The sequence below is a fragment of the Scyliorhinus torazame genome, chromosome 10, assembly GCF_047496885.1.
Source record: "Scyliorhinus torazame isolate Kashiwa2021f chromosome 10, sScyTor2.1, whole genome shotgun sequence".
Taxonomy (NCBI): domain Eukaryota; kingdom Metazoa; phylum Chordata; class Chondrichthyes; order Carcharhiniformes; family Scyliorhinidae; genus Scyliorhinus; species Scyliorhinus torazame.
Window position 1 is genome coordinate 170,684,791 of NC_092716.1, and position 19,112 is coordinate 170,703,902.

Below are 19,112 nucleotides of genomic sequence, written 5' to 3' on the forward strand. Positions count from 1 at the left end.
GTGATGGTAAGTTGGCTTGCTGAACTGCTGCAGTCCCTGAGGTGTAGGTACACACACAGTGCTACTAGGGAGGGTGTTCCAGGATTTTGACCCAGCAGCAGTAAAGGACCAGCGATACATTTCCAAGTCAGGATGGTGAGTGACTTGGAGAGGAATTTCCAGGTGTTCCCTTGTTTCTGCTGTCCTTCTTCTTCCAGGTGGTAGCCATTATGGGCATGGAGGCTGCTGTCTAAGGAGACTTGGTGAGTTGTTGCAGTGCATCTTGGAGATGACACACAAGGCTACTACTGTGGTCCATCATGGAGAGATTGAATGTTTGTGGATGGGGTGCCAATCAAGCAAGCCATTTTGGCCTGGATGGTGTCAAACTTCTTCAGTGTTGTAGGAGCTGCACTCATCCAGACAAGTGGAGAGTATTCCATCACACTCCTGTGCCTTGTAGATGGTGGAAAGTTCCTCAAACATCATCATGAACAACCACCACCATGTCCCAAAGCCCTCGGTCGACCCCCTGAACTCAAATGCAATCTTTTCCAACCAGAGAATGTCGTACAAGTCCCCCAGCCAGGCCGCCAACCCTGGCAGTGTATCTGACTTCCAATTGAGCAAGATCCTTCAGCGGGCAATTAGAGAGGCGAAGACCACAATATCGGCCCCCTCCCCCTCCATGTGCTTCGGTATTTCCGATACCCCAAAGATTGGCAGCATTACTTCCCAGGGGTCAGAACAGGAACCATCCAAAAATGCAATTTAAATCACAACGAGGGCGGCACGGTGGCCAGTGGTTAGTGCTGTTGCTTCATGGCACCGTGTACCGGGTTTTGGTTCCAGCCTTGAGTGGCTGTCTGTGTGGAGTTTCCACTTTGTCCCTGTGTCTGCGTGGGTTTCATCCGGGTGCTCCGGTTTCCTCCCATGGTCCAAGGATGTGCAGGTTGGGTGAATTGGCCATGGTGCCCCTTAGTGTCCAAAAGGTTGGGTCGGGATACTGGGTTATGGGGATAGGGTGGCGGCGTGGGCCTAGGTAGGATGCTCTTTCCAAGGGCCGGTGCAGACTCAATTGGCCAAATGGCCTCCTTCTGCAGTGTAGGGATTCTATGATTGGGTCCAGCCTGACCTCCACATCCACAATTTTCGATAACATCCCAAACACCGCTTCCCAGTAACTCTCCAGCTTCTCGCAACCTCAGAACATATGCGCATGATTCGCTGGCCCTTGCCCACACAACCTGCACTCATCAGTCATCACCTGGAAGAACCCACACATCCTCGCCTGAGTCATATGCAGCCTGTGCACCACCTTGAACTGAATCAAGCTCAACTTCGTGCAAGAAGACGTTGAATTTACCCTCCACATCGCCTTACAGTCCCCAGCTAATCCACCCCCCAACTCCTCCTCACATTTGTTCTTGATCCTCACCACATACGCCCCCCTCCAACCCGGCTCCCCCAACTACCCATATATGTCCCCAATTCTACCCTCTGCCGACTCATCAGGGAGCAATGATCCAATAGCGTGTACTCCGGCAAACGGGGAAATATCCTCCACTTCTTTTGTCAAAGTCCCTCTCCTGCAGGTATCTAAATTCCCTCCCCCTCAGCAACTCTAACCTCTCCCACAACTCATCCAGACCTGCAACTTCCCTTCTGAGTACAAGACCCTCATCCTCACAAGCCCCGCCTCCCTCCATTTCCCATACATCCCATCCATCTCCCCCAGCTTAAACCTATGGTTCCCGCACAGTGGTGTCAACACCCCCATCCCCTCCAACACATCCACATTTGCTGCCCAATAATAACGCAGCATGATCGGAAGCACCAACCCCCCTTTCTGTCTCTGCCTCTGTAGCAGGGTCTGCTTTACCCTCGGCACCTTCCTGGCCCATATAAACTCTGAAATCACCGTCTCCAATTTGAGGAAGAAGGCCTTATGGAGAAAGATTGGGTGGGTCTGGAAAACGAACAGAAACCTTGGAAGCACATTCATTTTTACCACCTGCACCCTCCCTGCCAATGTTAGGTGTAATGCATCCTAACTCTTAAAGTCTCCCTTAATCTCCTCCACCAACGTTATCAAATTCCATCTGTGCATCGTAGCCCATTCCCTCGTCACCTGAATCCCCAAGTACTGAACTTTCCCTCGCTACCTTAAATAGCAACATCCCCAAGTTGGCTCCGCTGCATTCACTGGGAATAGCTCACTCTATCGACATTTAACTTATACCCAGAGAAGGCCCCAAACCTCTCCAATATTCACGAGATCCTACCCATACTCTCTAATGGGTCCGACATGGACAACAACAGGTCATCTACTAAGCGACACCCGGTTCTCCCTGCTTCCCCTCACAATTCCCTACCACAATGTGGTGCATGAGCAGATATCACCCGTACAAACTTAGAAATCCCCTCCGGCAATACACAACAGCCATAACCTCCAATCTTTGCAGAAACAGCTCCTCCATCCCATACGAGCTCTCAGTTCTCCCCCAGTTTATGGTCTCTTATAAAATCAAATGACCCACGGTTTTGCCAGATACAGCACCCAAACCGAATTTTCCTTCGGTACAACACCGCATTGGCCCCATTGAATCCAGCACGCCTCTTTATCAGCTCCGCACCAATGTCCTGATATATTCAGACACAATTCGACTTCACTCACAGTCTCACTTCTCCCTGTGCCATCACAGATTCTTCTCCTTCTCAACAAATTTGTGCAACCGCACAATCACTGCCTGCGGTGGCTCCCCTGGCCTCTGCCTTAAAGACCTGCAGGCCTTGTCCACCTCTGGAGCTTTATCCAGCACCCCCACCTCCACCAACCTGGCCAGTTCCCTCGACGCATATTTTGTGGCGCTTGTTCCTTCCACACCCTCTGGCAGACCCACAATTTGCAGGTTCTGCCGCCTGGACGTTTTCCTGATCCTCGACCTTCGCCCTCAGCAACTTGCATAGGTCCCCCAGGACCCCCACCTCAACCTCCACCTAAGCTTCCAAGGACATGATCCGATTTCTCTGGTCGGACACACCTTCTCCACCTCTTGTATTGTGTCCCTGCTGATTTCATCTGTGGGAAGTGCACCCATCTCCAGCAACTCAGAAACGGCGTTAGGGAACTGGAGCTGGAGTTGGATGAACTTCGGATCATTCGGGAGGCAGAATTGGTCATAGATAGAAGCTTCAGGGATGTAGTTACTCCGAAGAATAAAGATAGATGGGTGACGGTGAGAAGGGCTGGGAGGAAGCAGTCAGTACAAGGATCCCCTGTGGCCATTCCCCTTAGTAACAAGTATACCGCTTTGGATACTGTTGGGGGGGACGACTTACCAGGGTTAAGCCATGGGGTACAGGTCTCTGGTACAGAGTCTGTCCCTGTTGCTCAGAAGAGAAGGGGGGAGAGGAGTAGAGCATTAGTCATTGGAGATTCCATAGTTAGGGGGATAGATAGGAGATTCTGTGGGAACGAGAGAGACTCACGGTTGGTGTGTTGCTTCCTAGGTGCCAGGGTGCGTGATGTCTCGGATCGTGTTTTCGGGATCCTTAAGAGGGAGGGGGAGCAGCCCCAAGTCGTGGTCCACACAGGTACCAACGACATAGGTAGGAAAAGGGATGGGGATGTAAGGCAGGAATTCAGTGAGCTAGGGTGGAAACTTAGATCTAGGACAAACAGAGTTAGTATCTCTGGGTTGTTACCCGTGCCACGTGATAGCGAGACGAGGAATAGGGAGAGAGAGGAGTTGAACACGTGGCTACAGGGAGGGTTTCAGATTTCTGGATAATTGGGGCTCATTCTGGGGTCGGTGGGACCTCTACAAACGGGATGGTCTGCACCTGGACCAGAGGGGTACCAATATTCTGGGGGGGAAATTTGCTAATGCTCTTCGGGAGGGTTTAAACTAGTTCAGCAGGGGCTTGGGAACCTGAATTGTACCTCCAGTATGCAGGAGGTTGAGAGTAGTGAGGTCATGAGTAGGGTTTCAAAGTTGCAGGAGTGTACCGGCAGGCAGGAAGGTGGTTTAAAGTGTGTCTTCTTCAATGCCATGAGCATCCGGAATAAGGTGGGTGAACTTGCGGCATGGGTTGGTACCTGGGACTTCGATGTTGTGGCCATTTCGGAGACATGGATAGAGCAGGGGCAGGAATGGATGTTGCAGGTGTCGGGATTTAGATATTTCAGTAAGCTCAGGGTAGGTGGTAAAAGAGGGGGAGGGGTGGCATTGTTAGTCAAGGACAGTATTACGGTGGCAGAAAGGACGTTTGATGAGGACTCGTCTACTGAGGTAGTATGGGCTGAGGTTAGAAACAGGAAAGGAGAAGTCACCCTGTTAGGGGTTTTCTATAGGCCTCCGAAAAGTTCCAGAGATGTAGAGGAGAGGATTGCAAAGATGATTCTGGATAGGAGCGAAAGCAACAGGGTAGTTGTATGGGGGACTTTAACTTTCCAAATATTGACTGGAAACTCTATAGTTCGCGTACATTAGATGGGTCCGTTTTTATCCAATGTGTGCAGGAGGGTTTCCTGACACTGTATGTAAATAGGCCAACGAGAGGCGAGGCCATATTGGATTTGGTACTGGGTAATGAACCAGGATAGGTGTTAGATTTGGAGGTAGGTGAGCACTTTGGTGATAGTGACCACAATTCGATTACGTTTACTTTAGTGATGGAAAGGGATAGGTGTATACCGCAGGGCAAGAGTTATATCTGGGGGAAAGGCAATTATGATGCGATGAGGCAAGACTTAGGATACATCGGATGGAGAGGAAAACTGCAGGGGATGGGCACAATGGAAATGTGGAGCTTGTTCAAGGAACAGCTACTGCGTGTCCTTGATAAGTATGTACCTGTCAGGCAGGGAGGAAGTGGTCGAGTGAGGGAACCGTGGTTTACTAAAGCAGTCGAAACACTTGTCAAGAGGAAGAAGGAGACTTATGTAAAGATGAGACATGAAGGTTCAGTTAGGGCGCTCGAGAGTTACAAGTTAGCTAGGAAGGACCTAAAGAGAGAGCTAAGAAGAGCCAGGAGGGGACATGAGAAGTCTTTGGCAGGTAGGATCAAGGATAACCCTAAAGCTTTCCATAGATATGTCAGGAATAAAAGAATGACTAGGGTAAGAGTAGGGCCAGTCAAGGACAGTAGTGGGAAGTTGTGCTTGGAGTCCGAGGAGATAGGAGAGGTGCTAAATGAATATTTTTCGTCAGTATTCACACAGGAAAAAGACAATGTTGTTGAGGAGAATACTGAGATTCCGGCTACTAGAATGGAAGGGCTTGAGGTTCATAAAGAGGAGGTGTTAGCAATTCTGGAAAGTGTGAAAATAGATAAGTCGCCTGGGCCGAATGGGATTCATCCTAGGATTCTCTGGGAAGCTAGGGAGGAGATTGCTGAGCCTTTGACCTTGATCTTTAAGTCATCTTTGTCAACAGGAATAGTGCCAGAAGACTGGAGGATAGCAAATGTTGTCCCCTTGTTCAAGAAGGGGAGTAGAGATAACCCTGGTAACTATAGACCAGTGAGCCTTACATCTGTTGTGGGAAAAATCTTGGAAAGGTTTATAAGAGATAGGATGTATAATCATCTGGAAAGGAATAATTTGATTAGAGATAGTCAACACGGTTTTGTGAAGGGTAGGTCGTGCCTCACAAACCTTATAGAGTTCTTTGAGAAGGTGACCAAACAGGTGGATGAGGGTAAAGCAGTTGATGTGGTGTATATGGATTTCAGTAAAGCGTTTGATAAGGTTCCCCATGGTAGGCTACTGCTGAAAATACAGAGGCATGGGATTCAGGGTGATTTAGCAGTTTGGATCAGAAATTGGCTAGCTGGAAGAAGACAAAGTGTGGTGGTTGATGGGAAATGTTCAGACTGGAGTCCAGTTACTAGTGGTGAACCACAAGGATCTGTTTTGGGGCCACTGCTGTTTGTCATTTTTATAAATGACCTGGAGGAGGGCGTAGATGGATGGGTGAGTAAATTTGCAGATGACACTAAAGTCGGTGGAGTTGTGGACAGTGCGGAAGGATGTTACAAGTTACAGAGGGACATAGTAAACTGCAGTGCTGGGCTGAGAGGTGGCAAATGGAGTTTCATGCACAAAGGTGTGAGGTGATTCATTTTGGAAGGAATAACAGGAAGACTGAGTACTGGGCTATTGGTAAGATTCTTGGCAGTGTGGATGAGCAGAGAGATCTCGGTGTCCATGTACATAGATCCCTGAAAGTTGCCACCCAGGTTGAGAGGGTTGTTAAGAAGGCGTACGGTATGTTAGCTTTTATTGGTAGAGGGATTGAGTTTAGGAGCCATGGGGTCATGTTGCAGCTATACCACACTCTGGTGCGGCCGCATTTGGAGTATTGCGTGCAATTCTGGTCGCCGCATTATAGGAAGGATGTGGAAGCATTGGAAAGGGTGCAGAGGAGTTTTACCAGAATGTTGCCTGGTCTGGAGGGAAGATCTTATGAGGAAAGGCTGAGGGACTTGAGGCTGTTTTCGTTAGAGAGAAGAAGGTTAAGAGGTGACTTAATTGAGGCATACAAGATGATCAGAGGATTGGATAGGGTGGACAGTGAGAGCCTTTTTCCTCGGATGGTGATGTCTAGCGCGAGGGGACATACCTTTAAATTGAGGGGAGATAGATATAAGACAGATGTCAGTAGTAGGTTCTTTACTCAGAGAGTAGTAAGGGCGTGGAATGCCCTGCCTGCAACAGTAGTGGACTCACTAACACTAAGGACATTCAAATGGTCATTGGATAGACATATGGACAATAAGGGAATAGTGTAGATGGGCTTGAGAGTGGTTTCACAGGTCGGCGCAACATCGAGGGCCGAAGGGCCTGTACTGCGCTGTAATGTTCTATGTTCTAATTGTAATAGGCCTATTCCATTCCCCATACTCCTGTTCCTTCACAAATGTTCCTCTCTCTGGTTCATGGTGTATGACCCGTGAACTCCATTAGAATTACATAATAATTTAAAAATATTTACCCCCTGGTTTACTCTGATGTGAACCACAGGAGGGTTAGGCCCTCTCTGTGTGGAGGGTGCTCTAAACATTAGGCCGCACCATGGATTATGGTGGGAGGGTCCAACAGGCAGGGTACAGAGGGTAAAGGAGGCAAAATCGAATTTGTATGTCAGGCATACAGAACTTGCTCAGGCATGTTCAGTCACTGTTCCTTCAACTTATTCCCACATTTTCCCTCAACTAATCAATGAGGAATTTCTTAAAATTAAAAGAGAAAGATCTTCGTGGATTTTCACAGAAATGTTACAGCACAGAAGGAGACCATTTGGCATGTCTGTGGAAGCTCTCTGAATGAGAAATTCACCGAGTGCCGTTTCCCTGCACATTCTCCCTTTACAGATAGTCAATTCCCCCTTGAATGCATCAATTGGACCTGCCCCACAACACTCTCAGAACATGCCTTGCAGACCTTAATCAGTTGCTGTGTGAAATTACATTTAAACAATCCAAATGGCAAAAAGACGATTCGAGGCAAGACGGCTCAAAACTGAGCCATCCTTCAGCAAGCGAACACAATGATAAACAATAGGATCTCCTCACCTGGCACGTACAGTCAACACACTCGGACACTGTCCAGGTGGCACCGTCCTCTTGCAAGGTCCCATTATACCAACAGGATGTTGGTGGTGTCCATGGTGTGGCAAAGATGGCAGCTGGCAAAGACTGCTTGAGAGATTCCATTACTGGAGCTGGGTTGGGTATGTTTTCTGGGAAATAACACATTATAACTCAGTAAGGATACATCTGTAGAGCAGAATACTTTTCACTAATCACATTGATTGCTACACCTCCAGTAAGTTTCGTACTGCAACAAGGACTCGCAGATGGTTGAAGTATCTGGGAGGAAGAACATAAAAAACTCTGAAAACACAGGCTCATGGTGGCTGCTTATGGGTAGCATGGTGACACAGTAGTTAGCACTGCTGCCTCATGCGCCGGGGACACAGATTCAGTTCTGGCCTTGGGTGACTGTGTGGAGTTTGCACTTTCTGTGCGGGTTAGGTGGATTGACCATGCTAGATTTCCCCTTAGTGTCCCAAGATAGTTAGATTGGGATAGGAGGGGGCAGTGGGCTTGGGTGGAGTGCCCTTTCAAAGGTAATACAAGAAGATCATCCTTCACATCTTTATAGCATTTCACTACCGAAATCGAGGTGCACCTGAACATAGAAACAGGCAATAAGCTGATGCTTACCGTACCCAGACGAATTTGGTCTGACTACCTCACCCAGGCCCCTAGAAGGGGAAGTAAAATGACTCCAGCTGCTGATTAAAAAGTATCACATTGATCCTGTAGCCATTGTCATGACAGCCGATACATTGTAGGTGTGAGGAGAACTCACAACCTGCAACTACGGGCATACTGGCCGAAAGGGGAATTGAACCCGCGCTGCTGGCATTGTTCTGCATTACAAGCCAGCTGTTTGGCCCACTGTGCTAAACCAGCCCCTCAAGAGAAGACCTACTGGGCGGGATTCTCTCAAGACTGCGCCGGATCAGAGAATCGGCGATTGCGCCGATTTTTTACACAACGCCGTTCCGTCATTCTCCCAACCGGCGTGAACGGCGTCATCGTGAACGGCACCGCGCCACCCGGAAAATCGGCCGAGGGGGCAAGTCCCGCGATTCTCTGGGGTCCCATGGATTCTGCTGCCTGGATGGGCCGAAGTCATTGGGTGGCGCCGGCGCCGTTCACACCTGCAAATAAAAATCGTCAACCAGTCGTGCTGGCTGATGGTATGGGAGAGGAGGTGAGCGGCCGGCGTATTGCGCTTCTGAGACTCTCGGGACAGACACAGAAGATGCTGCGGGCGAGGGGGGGCGGCCTCCATGCTCGGGGTAGGGTAGGGGGGTTTGGGTAGGGGTCTTCCATTTTCGGGAGGGGGGGCGCCAGGCCTCTATGTTGGCGGGGCGGGTCCTCCATGTTCGGGGGGGGGGAGGGGGGTTGGGTAGGGGTCCTCTATCTTCGGGAGGGGGTGGCCGGGCCTCTATGGTGGCGGGGTGGGTCCTCCGTGTTGGGGGGGGGGCTGGACCTCTACGTAGGCGTGGCAGGACCTCCATGTCCGGGGGGGGGGGGGGGTTAGGTAGGGGTCCTCCATGTTCAGGAGGGGGGGCCTCCATGTTCGGGGGTGAGGGACGTGGGGACGACATGCCAGCCGCCGTGCCTGTGCAGGGCATTGCCAGAGCCACTGCGGCAAGGCTGATGGGCACCAGTCCCGGGCACTGTCTGCTGGCATGTCCCCGGGTCTTGCCCATGGATGTGGGACCCCTCAGGGGCAGAGCTCCCAGCAGCCGGCATCCATCGGCAGGCATGGCAGCCCCCAGTGAGGGCAGAGCGATCCAACAATGGTGCTATCAGGAGGGGCGGGCTGTATTGGGCGGAGCACGGAGTGTGTGGGCAGGTGTCTGGGTGCATGCGTGTCTGTGGCGCAATCAGCAAACCGGGGCAGACATGTAGCCCATTGCACATGGCTGTAGAGGGGGCCATGCACCATCCCTAAACATGTTGTATACCCCCCACCCCCTGCAGATCATAATGTTTGGGCACCAGCCAGCGATGTTGGCTGCCGTGGCGGGAGTCGCTGCCCTGCATGTGGCCCTGTGGCAGCGTCAGCGCCTGCGGCTCAGAGTGGCTGCAGCAGAGGGACAGGCTGCAGCAGGCCAGGTGGCACCCGCTCAGGCTGCAAGGCCGCCTGCCCGACGGGTGCAGGAGGAGGCTGAGGCTGACGATAATCAGAACAACGAGGGGGATGCACAGGATGACGACACCGATGTGGATGAGGAGCAGGTGGAGGAGCAGGTGGTGGTGGTGCCAAGTTATGGATAACGGAGGCACCTGATGAGGCCACGTGTCCACCCGCGCTGCATGTCCTTCAAGGACCTGCCGGACAGGGCATGCAGGAGGAGACTCAGGATGAGTCGGAAAATGCTCGCACATATCTGCCACCTGATGGCACACCTGGCACCGCGTGGCACTGCGGGAGGACATGCTCTCCCGGTGGCTGTCAATGTTACGGTGGCCCTGAACTTCTATGCGACGGTGTCTCCCAGCCATCGGTGCACAGGTGCATCCTTGCAGTGACTGACGCCCTGTATGACATCGCGGACCGGTACATACAGTTCCCTGTGGACCGGGCCCACCAGAATGCCCGGGCAGCGGGATACGCAGCCGTGGCTAGGCTACCCATTGTACAGGGGGCGATCGATGGGGTGCACGTCGCCATGCGGCCACCAGCGGAGAACAGGGACGCGTTCATGAACAGGAAGAGGTTGTGCCTCTTCAATGTTGTGCCGAACTTTTGTCCTGGATTAAGAACAAATTAATCTACACCCATCATTCTACCTAATCCATTTGCCTATCCAATAGCCGCTTGAATGTTTCTGACTCAACTACTTCCACAGGCAGTGCATTCCATGCCCCCACTACTCTCTGGGTAAAGAACCTACCTTTGACATCCCCCCTATATCTTCCACCATTCACCTTAAATTTATGTCTCCTTGTAATGGTTTGTTCCACCCGAGGAAAAGGTTTCTGACTGTCTACTCTATCTATTCTCCTGATCATCTTATAAACCTCTATCAGGTCTCCCCTCATCCTTCTCCGTTCTAATGGGAAAAGGCCTAGCACCCTCAACCTTTCCTCGTAAGACCTACTCTCCATTCCAGGCAACATCCTGGTAAATCTCCTTTCCACCTTTTCCAAAGCTTCCACATCCTTCCTAAAATGAGGCGACCAGAACTGCACACAGTACTCCAAATGTGGCCTTACCAAGGTTTTGTACAGCTGCATCATCACCTCACGGCTCTTAAATTCAATCCCTCTGCTAATGAACGCTAGCACACCATAGGCCTTCTTCACAGCTCTATCTACTTGAGTGGCAACTTTCAAAGATCTATGAGCATAGACCCCAAGATCTCTCTGCTCTTCCATATTGCCAAGAACCCTACCGTTAACCCTGTATTCCGCATTCATATTTGTCCTTCCAAAATGGACAGCCTCATACTTTTCAGGGTTAAATTCCACCTGCCACTTCTCAGCCCAGCTCTGCATCCTATCTATGTCTCTTTGCAGCCGACAACAGCCCTCCTTACTATCCACAACTCCACCAACCTTAGTATCGTCTGCAAATTTACTGACCCACCCTTCAACTCCCTCATCCAAGTCATTAATGAAAATCACAATCAGCAGAGGACCCAGAACTGATCCCTGTGGTACGCCACTGGTAACTGGGCTCCAGACTGAATATTTGCCATCCACCACCACTCTCTGACTTCTATCGGTTAGCCAGTCAGTTTGTTATCCAACTGGTCAAATTTTCCACTATCCCATGCCTCCTTACTTTCTGCATAAGCCTACCAAGGGGAATCTTATCAAATGCCTTACTAAAATCCATGTACACTACATCCACTGCTTTACCTTCATCCACGTGCTTGGTCACCTCCTCAAAGAATTCAATAAGACTTGTGAGGTAAGACCTACCCCTCACAAATCCGTGCTGACTATCCCTAATCAAGCAGTGTCTTTCCAGATGCTCAGAAATCCTATCCCTCAGTAGCCTTTCCATTACTTTGCCTACCACCGAAGTAAGACTGACTGGCCTGTAATTCCCAGGGTTATCCCTATTCCCTTTTTTGAACAGGGGCATGACATTCGCCAATCTCTAATCCCCTGGTACCACCTCTGTTGACAGTGAGGACAAAAAGATTATTGCCAATGGCTCTGTAATTTCATCTCTTGCTTCCCATAGAATCCTTGGATATATCCCGTCAGGCCCGGGGGACTTGTCTATCCTCAAGTTTTTCAAAATGCCCAACACATCTTCCTTCCTAACAAGTATCTCCTCGAGCTTACCAGTCTGTTTCACACTGTCCTCTCCAACAATATGGCCCCTCTCATTCCTAATACTGAAGAAAAGTACTCGTTCAAGATCTCTCCTATCTCTTCAGACTCAATACACAATCTCCCACTACTGTCCTTGATCGGACCTACCCTCGCTCTAGTCATTCTTATATTTCTCACATATGTGTAAAAGGCCTTGGGGTTTTCCTTGATCCTACCCACCAAAGATTTTTCATGCCCTCTCTTAGCTCTCGCAATCCCTTTCTTCAGTTCCCTCCAGGCTATCTTGTATCCCTCCAGCGCCCTGTCTGAACCTTGTTTCCTCAGCCTTACATAAGTCTCCTTCTTCCTCTTAACAAAACATTCAACCTCCCTTGTCAACCATGGTCCCCTCACTCGACCATCTCTTCCCTGCCTGACAGGGACATACCTATCAAGGACATGTAGTATCTGTTCCTTGAACAAGTTCCAAATTTCAATTGTGTCCTTCCCTGACAGCCTATGTTCCCAACATATGCACTTCAGTTCTTGGCTGACAGCATCGTATTTACCCTTCCCCCAATTGTAAACCTTGCCCTGTTGCACACACCTATCCCTCTCCATTACTAAAGTGAAAGTCACAGAATTGTGGTCACTATCTCCAAAATGCTCCCCCACTAACAAATCTATCACTTGTCCTGGATCATTACCAAGTACCAAATCCAATATGGCCTCCCCTCTGGTCGGACAATCTACATACTGTGTTTTAAAAGCTTCCTGGACACACTGCACAAACACCACCCCATCCAAACTATTTGATCTAAAGAGTTTCCACTCAATATTTGGGAAGTTGAAGTCACCCATGACTACTACCCTGTGACTTCTGCACCTTTCAAAAGGTGTTTCCTAATCTGTTCCTCCACATCTCTGCTGCTATTGGGGGTCCTATAGAAAACTCCCAACAAGGTGGCTGCTCAAAGAACAAAGAAAGAACAAAGAAATGTACAGCACAGGAACAGGCCCTTCGGCCCTCCAAGCCCGCGCCGACCATACTGCCCGACTAAACTAGAATCTTCTACACTTCCTGGGTCCGTATCCTTCTATTCCCATCCTTTCCTATTTCTGACTTCAACCCATACTACCTCATTAGGCAGATCCTCCTCGAACTGCCTTTCTACAGCTGTTATACAATCTCTAATTAACAATGCCACCGCCCCCCCCCCCCCCCCACCTCTTTTACCACCCTCCCTAATCTTATTGAAACATCTTTCACCAGGAACCTCCAACAACCATTTCTGCCCCTCTTCTATCCAAGTTTCCCCATCATTGAGAATGGGGATATTTGTGGAGCTTCCTCCTCCAGTGAGTCGGTTAATTATCCACCACAGTTCATGGCTGGATGTGGCAGGACTGCAGAGTCCTCTGGGGCATAGATCTAAGGGCAGCATGGAAGCACAGTGGTTAGCACAGTTGTTTCACAGCTCCAGAGTCTCCAGTTCGATTCCTGGCTTGGGTCACTGCCTGTGCGGAGTCTCCTCGTGGCTGCGTGGGTTTCCTCCGGGTGCTCCGGTTTCCTCCCACAGTCCAAAGATGTGCCAGTTAGGTGGATTGGCCATGATAAATTGCCCTTTGTGTCCAAAACGATTAGGTGGGATTACTGTGTTATGGGGGTAGGGTGGAGGCATGGGCTTAAGTAGAGTGCTGTTTCCAAGAGCCGATGCAGACTCGATGGGCCGAATGGCCTCCTTCTGCACTGTAAATTCTATGATTCTATGATTCAACTCCATGAACATTCAGATGGTCTGTTACCATCGCATGAAGATCATGCACATCTGCGCACAGTAACCGGGCAGTGTACATGATGCCTTTATCCTGGCACAATCGTTCATCCCCGCCATGTTTGAGGAACGCCTCCCCCGGCTGCGGGGCTGGTTGATGGGTGACAGGAGTTACCCGTTGCGCTCATGACTGATGACGCCTATACGGAGGCCACAGACCGACGCGGAGACCCGATACAATGAGGCCCATGCAGCGACCAGGGGTGTGATCGAGAGGTGCTTCAACCTGTTGAAAATGCGCTTCAGGTGCCTGGACCGCTCTGGAGGGGCCCTCCTGTACAATTCAGAGAGGGTCGGCCGCATCGTTGTCTTCTGCGTCCTCCACAATATTGCCCAGCAGAGGGGCGATGTGCTGGAGGAGGAGGAGGAGGGGCAGAGGGGAAGGCCGCGGGAGGGGACACCTCTCCAGATGAGAAGGATTGGGTCAAGGGGGGGCAACAGACATGACATGGGGGCTGGATATGGACGGGAGGCTGCACGACGCCACCGGCCTGGCCAGCGAGCACGCGAGGCATTAATAGCCGCACGTTTCACCAACTAGGGGTGTAGGGGCTCTCTGAGCAGGGGCACTGGCACCACTGTACCGCCCCACCTCACCACCCAGCACCCTCACCTCCCACACCACCCAACTACCTTACCTGCCACATCACCACATGCACAGCACCCTCCAACTGCGGCACAACGGGCTGGTCTCAGACGACTGCTTGTGGAAGCGGGTGTGTTCAATGCCATGGTGAATGATGATAACCTGCTCTGCGATGAGCTGTGAGCTCCAAATCGTTAACCAATGTCTGACTCATAGCCACAGCTGCACCCTCCAGGGTGGTCCCTGTACGCGTTACAGACACTCCATCACACGGACATGTTGGTGGCTGGCGGCGGGGTGCCGAGTACGGCGGGGGGAATATTTACACCCACCTGGGCTCACCATTCCATCGATCTTCGAACACAGCGCCAATCAGTACCCTTCACGACCCCACGGCCACCGTACATAGAACAGAGGCATCTTTCCTGCCCTGCGACTTGGCTCCCCGTTGGCGCACGTTTCCTGGGGTTGGACCAGCTTGGATGGGCCAGGCTGCTTAGCGGGTGTGCTGGATGGCATGGTGCCACCCTATTCTGCCCATTGTCCACCAGATGCACCAGGGATGGAACGGGGTAGTCCGAGGATCCGCGGTGTTCCGGGACCTCCCTTGCAGGAGTCACCAGGACGGGCCCCAGAGCCTCCTCCTCCTTCGGGGTGTCGGTGGCCCCCAGGCCTCTCCATGGGACGGGGATGCGAGCGGATACAAACCCCGAGGCACCCCTGACACTGCCAGTTCTGGAGGCCCACTGTGGTCTCGACCAGGGTCTGAATGTAGCAGCGATGCAGCTCAGGGAGTGGGCCATCCCTGTCTCGGTCTGCGCCATCTCCTTCTGTGCTTGAGCGATGCCATCCAGCATCTGGGCAAGGCCACCAATGCTCTCAGCGATGGCCTGCTGAGACTGAGCCGTCGCCTGGGCAATGCCGCTGATGCTCTCAGCGATGGTCTGCTGAGACCCGGTCAGACTGTGGAGTGCGGCTGGGATGTCCAGCTGGCTCTGGCACATGGCTGCCTGTGAGAGGGCAGCCCTGTCCTGAGCCATGGATGACGCGTGCACATGAAGCCCCAGGCCTTGCATAACCTGACCCATAGCCGAAACCGTTGCACCCATTGCCTCCACCGCAGACACCACCCGTGCGGTGTCGGCCTGGATGACAGCCATGACCGGCACCACTCCCCGCTCCTGGATGCGGATGATCTCCTCCACCTGCGTCTGCAGTTGCTGGAAGCCGGCCGTCATCCCATTGTCTAGTTTCTAACTGCATCGGGTCTCTGGGTGGGATTGGAAAGTCCAGGAACCCGGGAACCGCCTGGGCAGCAGCTGGTTGCTGGGGCTGGGCTGCCCTCCACCCGTCCGGCCCCTCGGCTGCTCCTACCTCCACCTGCTGTACCGGTATGGCTGTGTGGTGCTCACCAGTGAGTGTCCCAGAAGCCTCATCACTAAAATGCCCAACCGAGGTGCGTCCCTCTGCGATGGTGGGGGGGGTGTGGGTGAGTGCAGTGACGCCAAGTCTGGGTCGTCATCGGATCCAAAGTCTGGGGGCTCCTGCTTCGAGCTCGGGGCCGGTGTTCCTTCTGTCGCTCCCATCTGAGGGGCACTGTCCGGTCTGTCTGTCATCTGTGTGTCACTGTCCTGGCTCGACGTCCTTTGTGCGTCACTGTCCTGACTGTCGTGCGCGTCAGTGTCCATCGTCTCCATTTCAGGGCTGTCGCTGTCCTGGGTGTCCGTCCTCTGTTCATCACTGTCCAGGGTCTCAGTCCTCTGTGCGTCCGATTCCTGTGTCCCAGTTACGGAGGAAGGCCTTCTTTGCTCTCTGCCCTCCCCACTGTGGCGTGTGTCCCTGGGGGCATCTGGACCTGGCACTTGTTGGGGGCGAGCAGTTGGGGGCGAGCAGTGCCAGACGGTCCGGGACGATTGGCGGCAGGTCCTGCAACACACAATGCAGCATGTATCGTTACACACGGACTGGGGTGAGGGGGTGTAGTGGGAGGGGGGGGCGGGGGGATGAGGGGTGAGGGGATGTCGCCAGGCAGGCGAATGGGGTGAGGGTGTGTACTGGGGGGTGTGGGGAATAGGGGGAGGGGGTATACTGGGGGGGAGGGGGGGATGGGGGGGAGAGGGTGTAGTGGGGGGAGGGGTGTCGCCAGGCTGGGGAATGGGGTGAGGGTGTGTGCTGGGGAGGGGAACGGGTTGTTCTGGGGGGGTGTACTGGGGGGGGGGGGGTGGGGAATAGGGGGAGGGGGTGTAGGCAGGCAGGGGAGTCTCACTTGCTGGTGCACCTCCGATCTGGCAAGGGGCAACCTCCCGGTCCCCGGCTCCGCCAACGAGGTCCAGTGCCCTCTGCTCGTGTACTGTGAGGGTGTGCAGTACAGGTGACCTGCCTCCAGTTCTCACACGCTCCTGTGGTTGTGGGCGGTCTTCTCGGTACACAGCATCCCGCGCAGGTGTCGCATAGATGATGGCATGGGAGCACTGGGCACCCGGCCACGGCGGCTCTCAGGGGTGTGTGCAACCAATGAGGGTCAAGTGGGGGGCTTGACAACACTCCCGGGGGGGGGGTTACTGTCACATGTGTGGGTGGTAGGGGTTGGGTGGTGCCAGGGGTGCGTCTCGATGTACTCACCCAGGCTGCCCTCGTCAGGTCGTGCATCTTCTTGCGGCACTGCTCGGCTATCCATGGGGTTTGCTACACCACGCTTACCGCACTGCCCACCTCACGGCAATTCCTCCGCACTGTGCTGGCAGGGTGCCGGTGGCCACGTCTAGTGCACAGGATCGCCCTCCTCTCCCCTACCACGTCCCTGAACCTCGGGGTGGCACGACGGGGGGTCGTCCATCTTGCCGGTCTCGGGACTTTGCAGCGCTCGCGCGCATTTTATGCAACGCGGCGCCGCGTCATCGGCGCATTGCGTCATCGGGGCGTTGCGTCATCGGGGCGCCGCATCATCGGGGCGCCGCGTCATCGGGCGCCGCATCATCGGGGCGCCGCGTCATTGGGGCGTCGCGTCATCGGGGCATCGCGCGTATGACACCGGGTGTATGGTGCCACGCCCCCCCCAAGCTTCTCACCACGCCTGTGCTGGTCCCTTTTGCAGGCCAGAATTAGTCGTCAGGTCGGGCCGTTCACGCCATCGTTAGCACAGGGCTAAATCGCTGGCTTTTAAAGCAGACCAAGGCAGGCCAGCAGCACGGTTCAATTCCCGTAACAGCCTCCCTGAACAGGCGCCGGAATATGGCGAGTAGGGGCTTTTCACAGTAACTTCATTTGAAGCCTAATTGTGACAATAAGCGATTTTCATTTCATTTCATTTCATTTACGACGGCATGGACACTCTGCCGTGGGATGAGAGAATCCCGCCCATGATTTTTAAAGACATACGGGTAAAGTCACTGATCAAAGATGGCTGTTACTGAAAAGGGGCCTCTTCTGCAAAATTCCTTTGTGGATTGCATCGACAGGCTTTCCTGGAAGGAGTTGAAATTTCGCGCCTGAAGCGGTGTCAAGGCCCATTTCAAACAGGCACACTTGAAAGAAAGGTAAGGAAAGGTTGGTCTAATCTCCTTGGTTTGCGAGGAAATTGGAGATTGCTCACTACATCTCATCAAACATCCAGAAAAAACCTGTTGATGAATATCTCAGGTGTCTAAAAGTTCTGAGATAAGAGATAAACAGACTGCAGGTGAGGCTGGAGTCGAATGGGCACTTGGAAGGGGGCCAAGTTCCAGGACATGTGGAACAGGTTTGTGGAACACAAATTCCCAAGACAACGGAGCGTGCCAATGAGTCAATGTTCTGTTTGATTGATAGCTTCATGGCAAATTTAAATGGGGAACAGGCCACTTCCCAAAAAGGCCATGGGAGCGTGATAATGATGACCCACTTAACCGAATTGCAACAGGGGAGTACGGCAGGAGCTGAACATCCACCTGAGGGCAGTAGTGCCCCAGAGTATATGGGTCAGGTAAAGGTAAAGACGCAATAGTCCCAGATGGCCATAGGCTGCTTTCCCCTTTGAGGAGGAAAGCTGACTGGTGGTGATTTAACTTGAGGATCGCCACACCTCAGGCGAGGGGCAAGATTGAGAATAACCTCAGTCAGTACAGGAATTGAACCCATGCTGCTGGCCTTTCTCTGCATCACGAACCAGCTGTCTCACCAAGTGAGTTACATCGAACAGGTAAGGTCCCCTGCTAATGTGAAAGAGAAAGAGAGGAAAGTCTACCTACTCTAAAGAAGGCAAAACTTGTGGAAAGCAGTGAAATCTATGCAGAATTATTCACTGGTAAATCAAATGAGGCAGTTTCAATGCTGAACCTCAACAAACTCTGCAGTGTCATGGCAGAGTGCATTAAAGGGGAGGTACCAGAAGTGAGTACAGACATTGAACCAAGGCTCAAACTCAAGTTATAATCCACTCCTGCCACAGGAATCAGATTTGTACAGGAGAAAGTAAACGTAGGCTACCCCAAAGCAGGTAATACCTGTGGAAATCACCAAGAGAATAGCAGTGAACTCCATGTAGCATTAAGCACTGAGAAACTAGACAAAACAAACCAAACTTTAGGCATCTGTGGTGTTATCATAAATATCAGCATTACAAGGGTTAATGTAGTATCATGGATAGCTGCTAGAGGGCGCTGCAGATGCTACTATAAGGCAGTGTTGCCTTTTGGGAGTTAGGAGTTAGAAGGCAGTTGGAAGATGGTCAGGCACAGGAGCAGTTGTGCTTGAGAGTTCTGTAGTTAGAGATGGCATAGTTTAATATAGAAACTTTCTACTTTAGGAATGTGAATGAATCTTAGTCAGTAGTGTCAATAAATTTATAGTTTTATTTGTGAACAAAGCTTTGT

The 19,112-nt window shown here is 52.1% G+C and overlaps 1 protein-coding gene across 3 annotated transcripts in view; it reads right to left on the minus strand.

Annotated features, from left to right (window-relative positions):
• The window catches only part of LOC140431033 (von Willebrand factor C and EGF domain-containing protein-like), a 633,994-nt gene that overhangs the window by 164,587 nt on the left and 450,295 nt on the right, over positions 1-19,112 (minus strand). For all 3 annotated transcript variants that reach the window (XM_072518932.1, XM_072518933.1, XM_072518934.1), the window contains exon 16: positions 7,561-7,727. In XM_072518932.1, the coding sequence (XP_072375033.1) occupies positions 7,561-7,727 (167 nt within the window). The remainder of the gene's footprint in view (positions 1-7,560; positions 7,728-19,112) is intronic.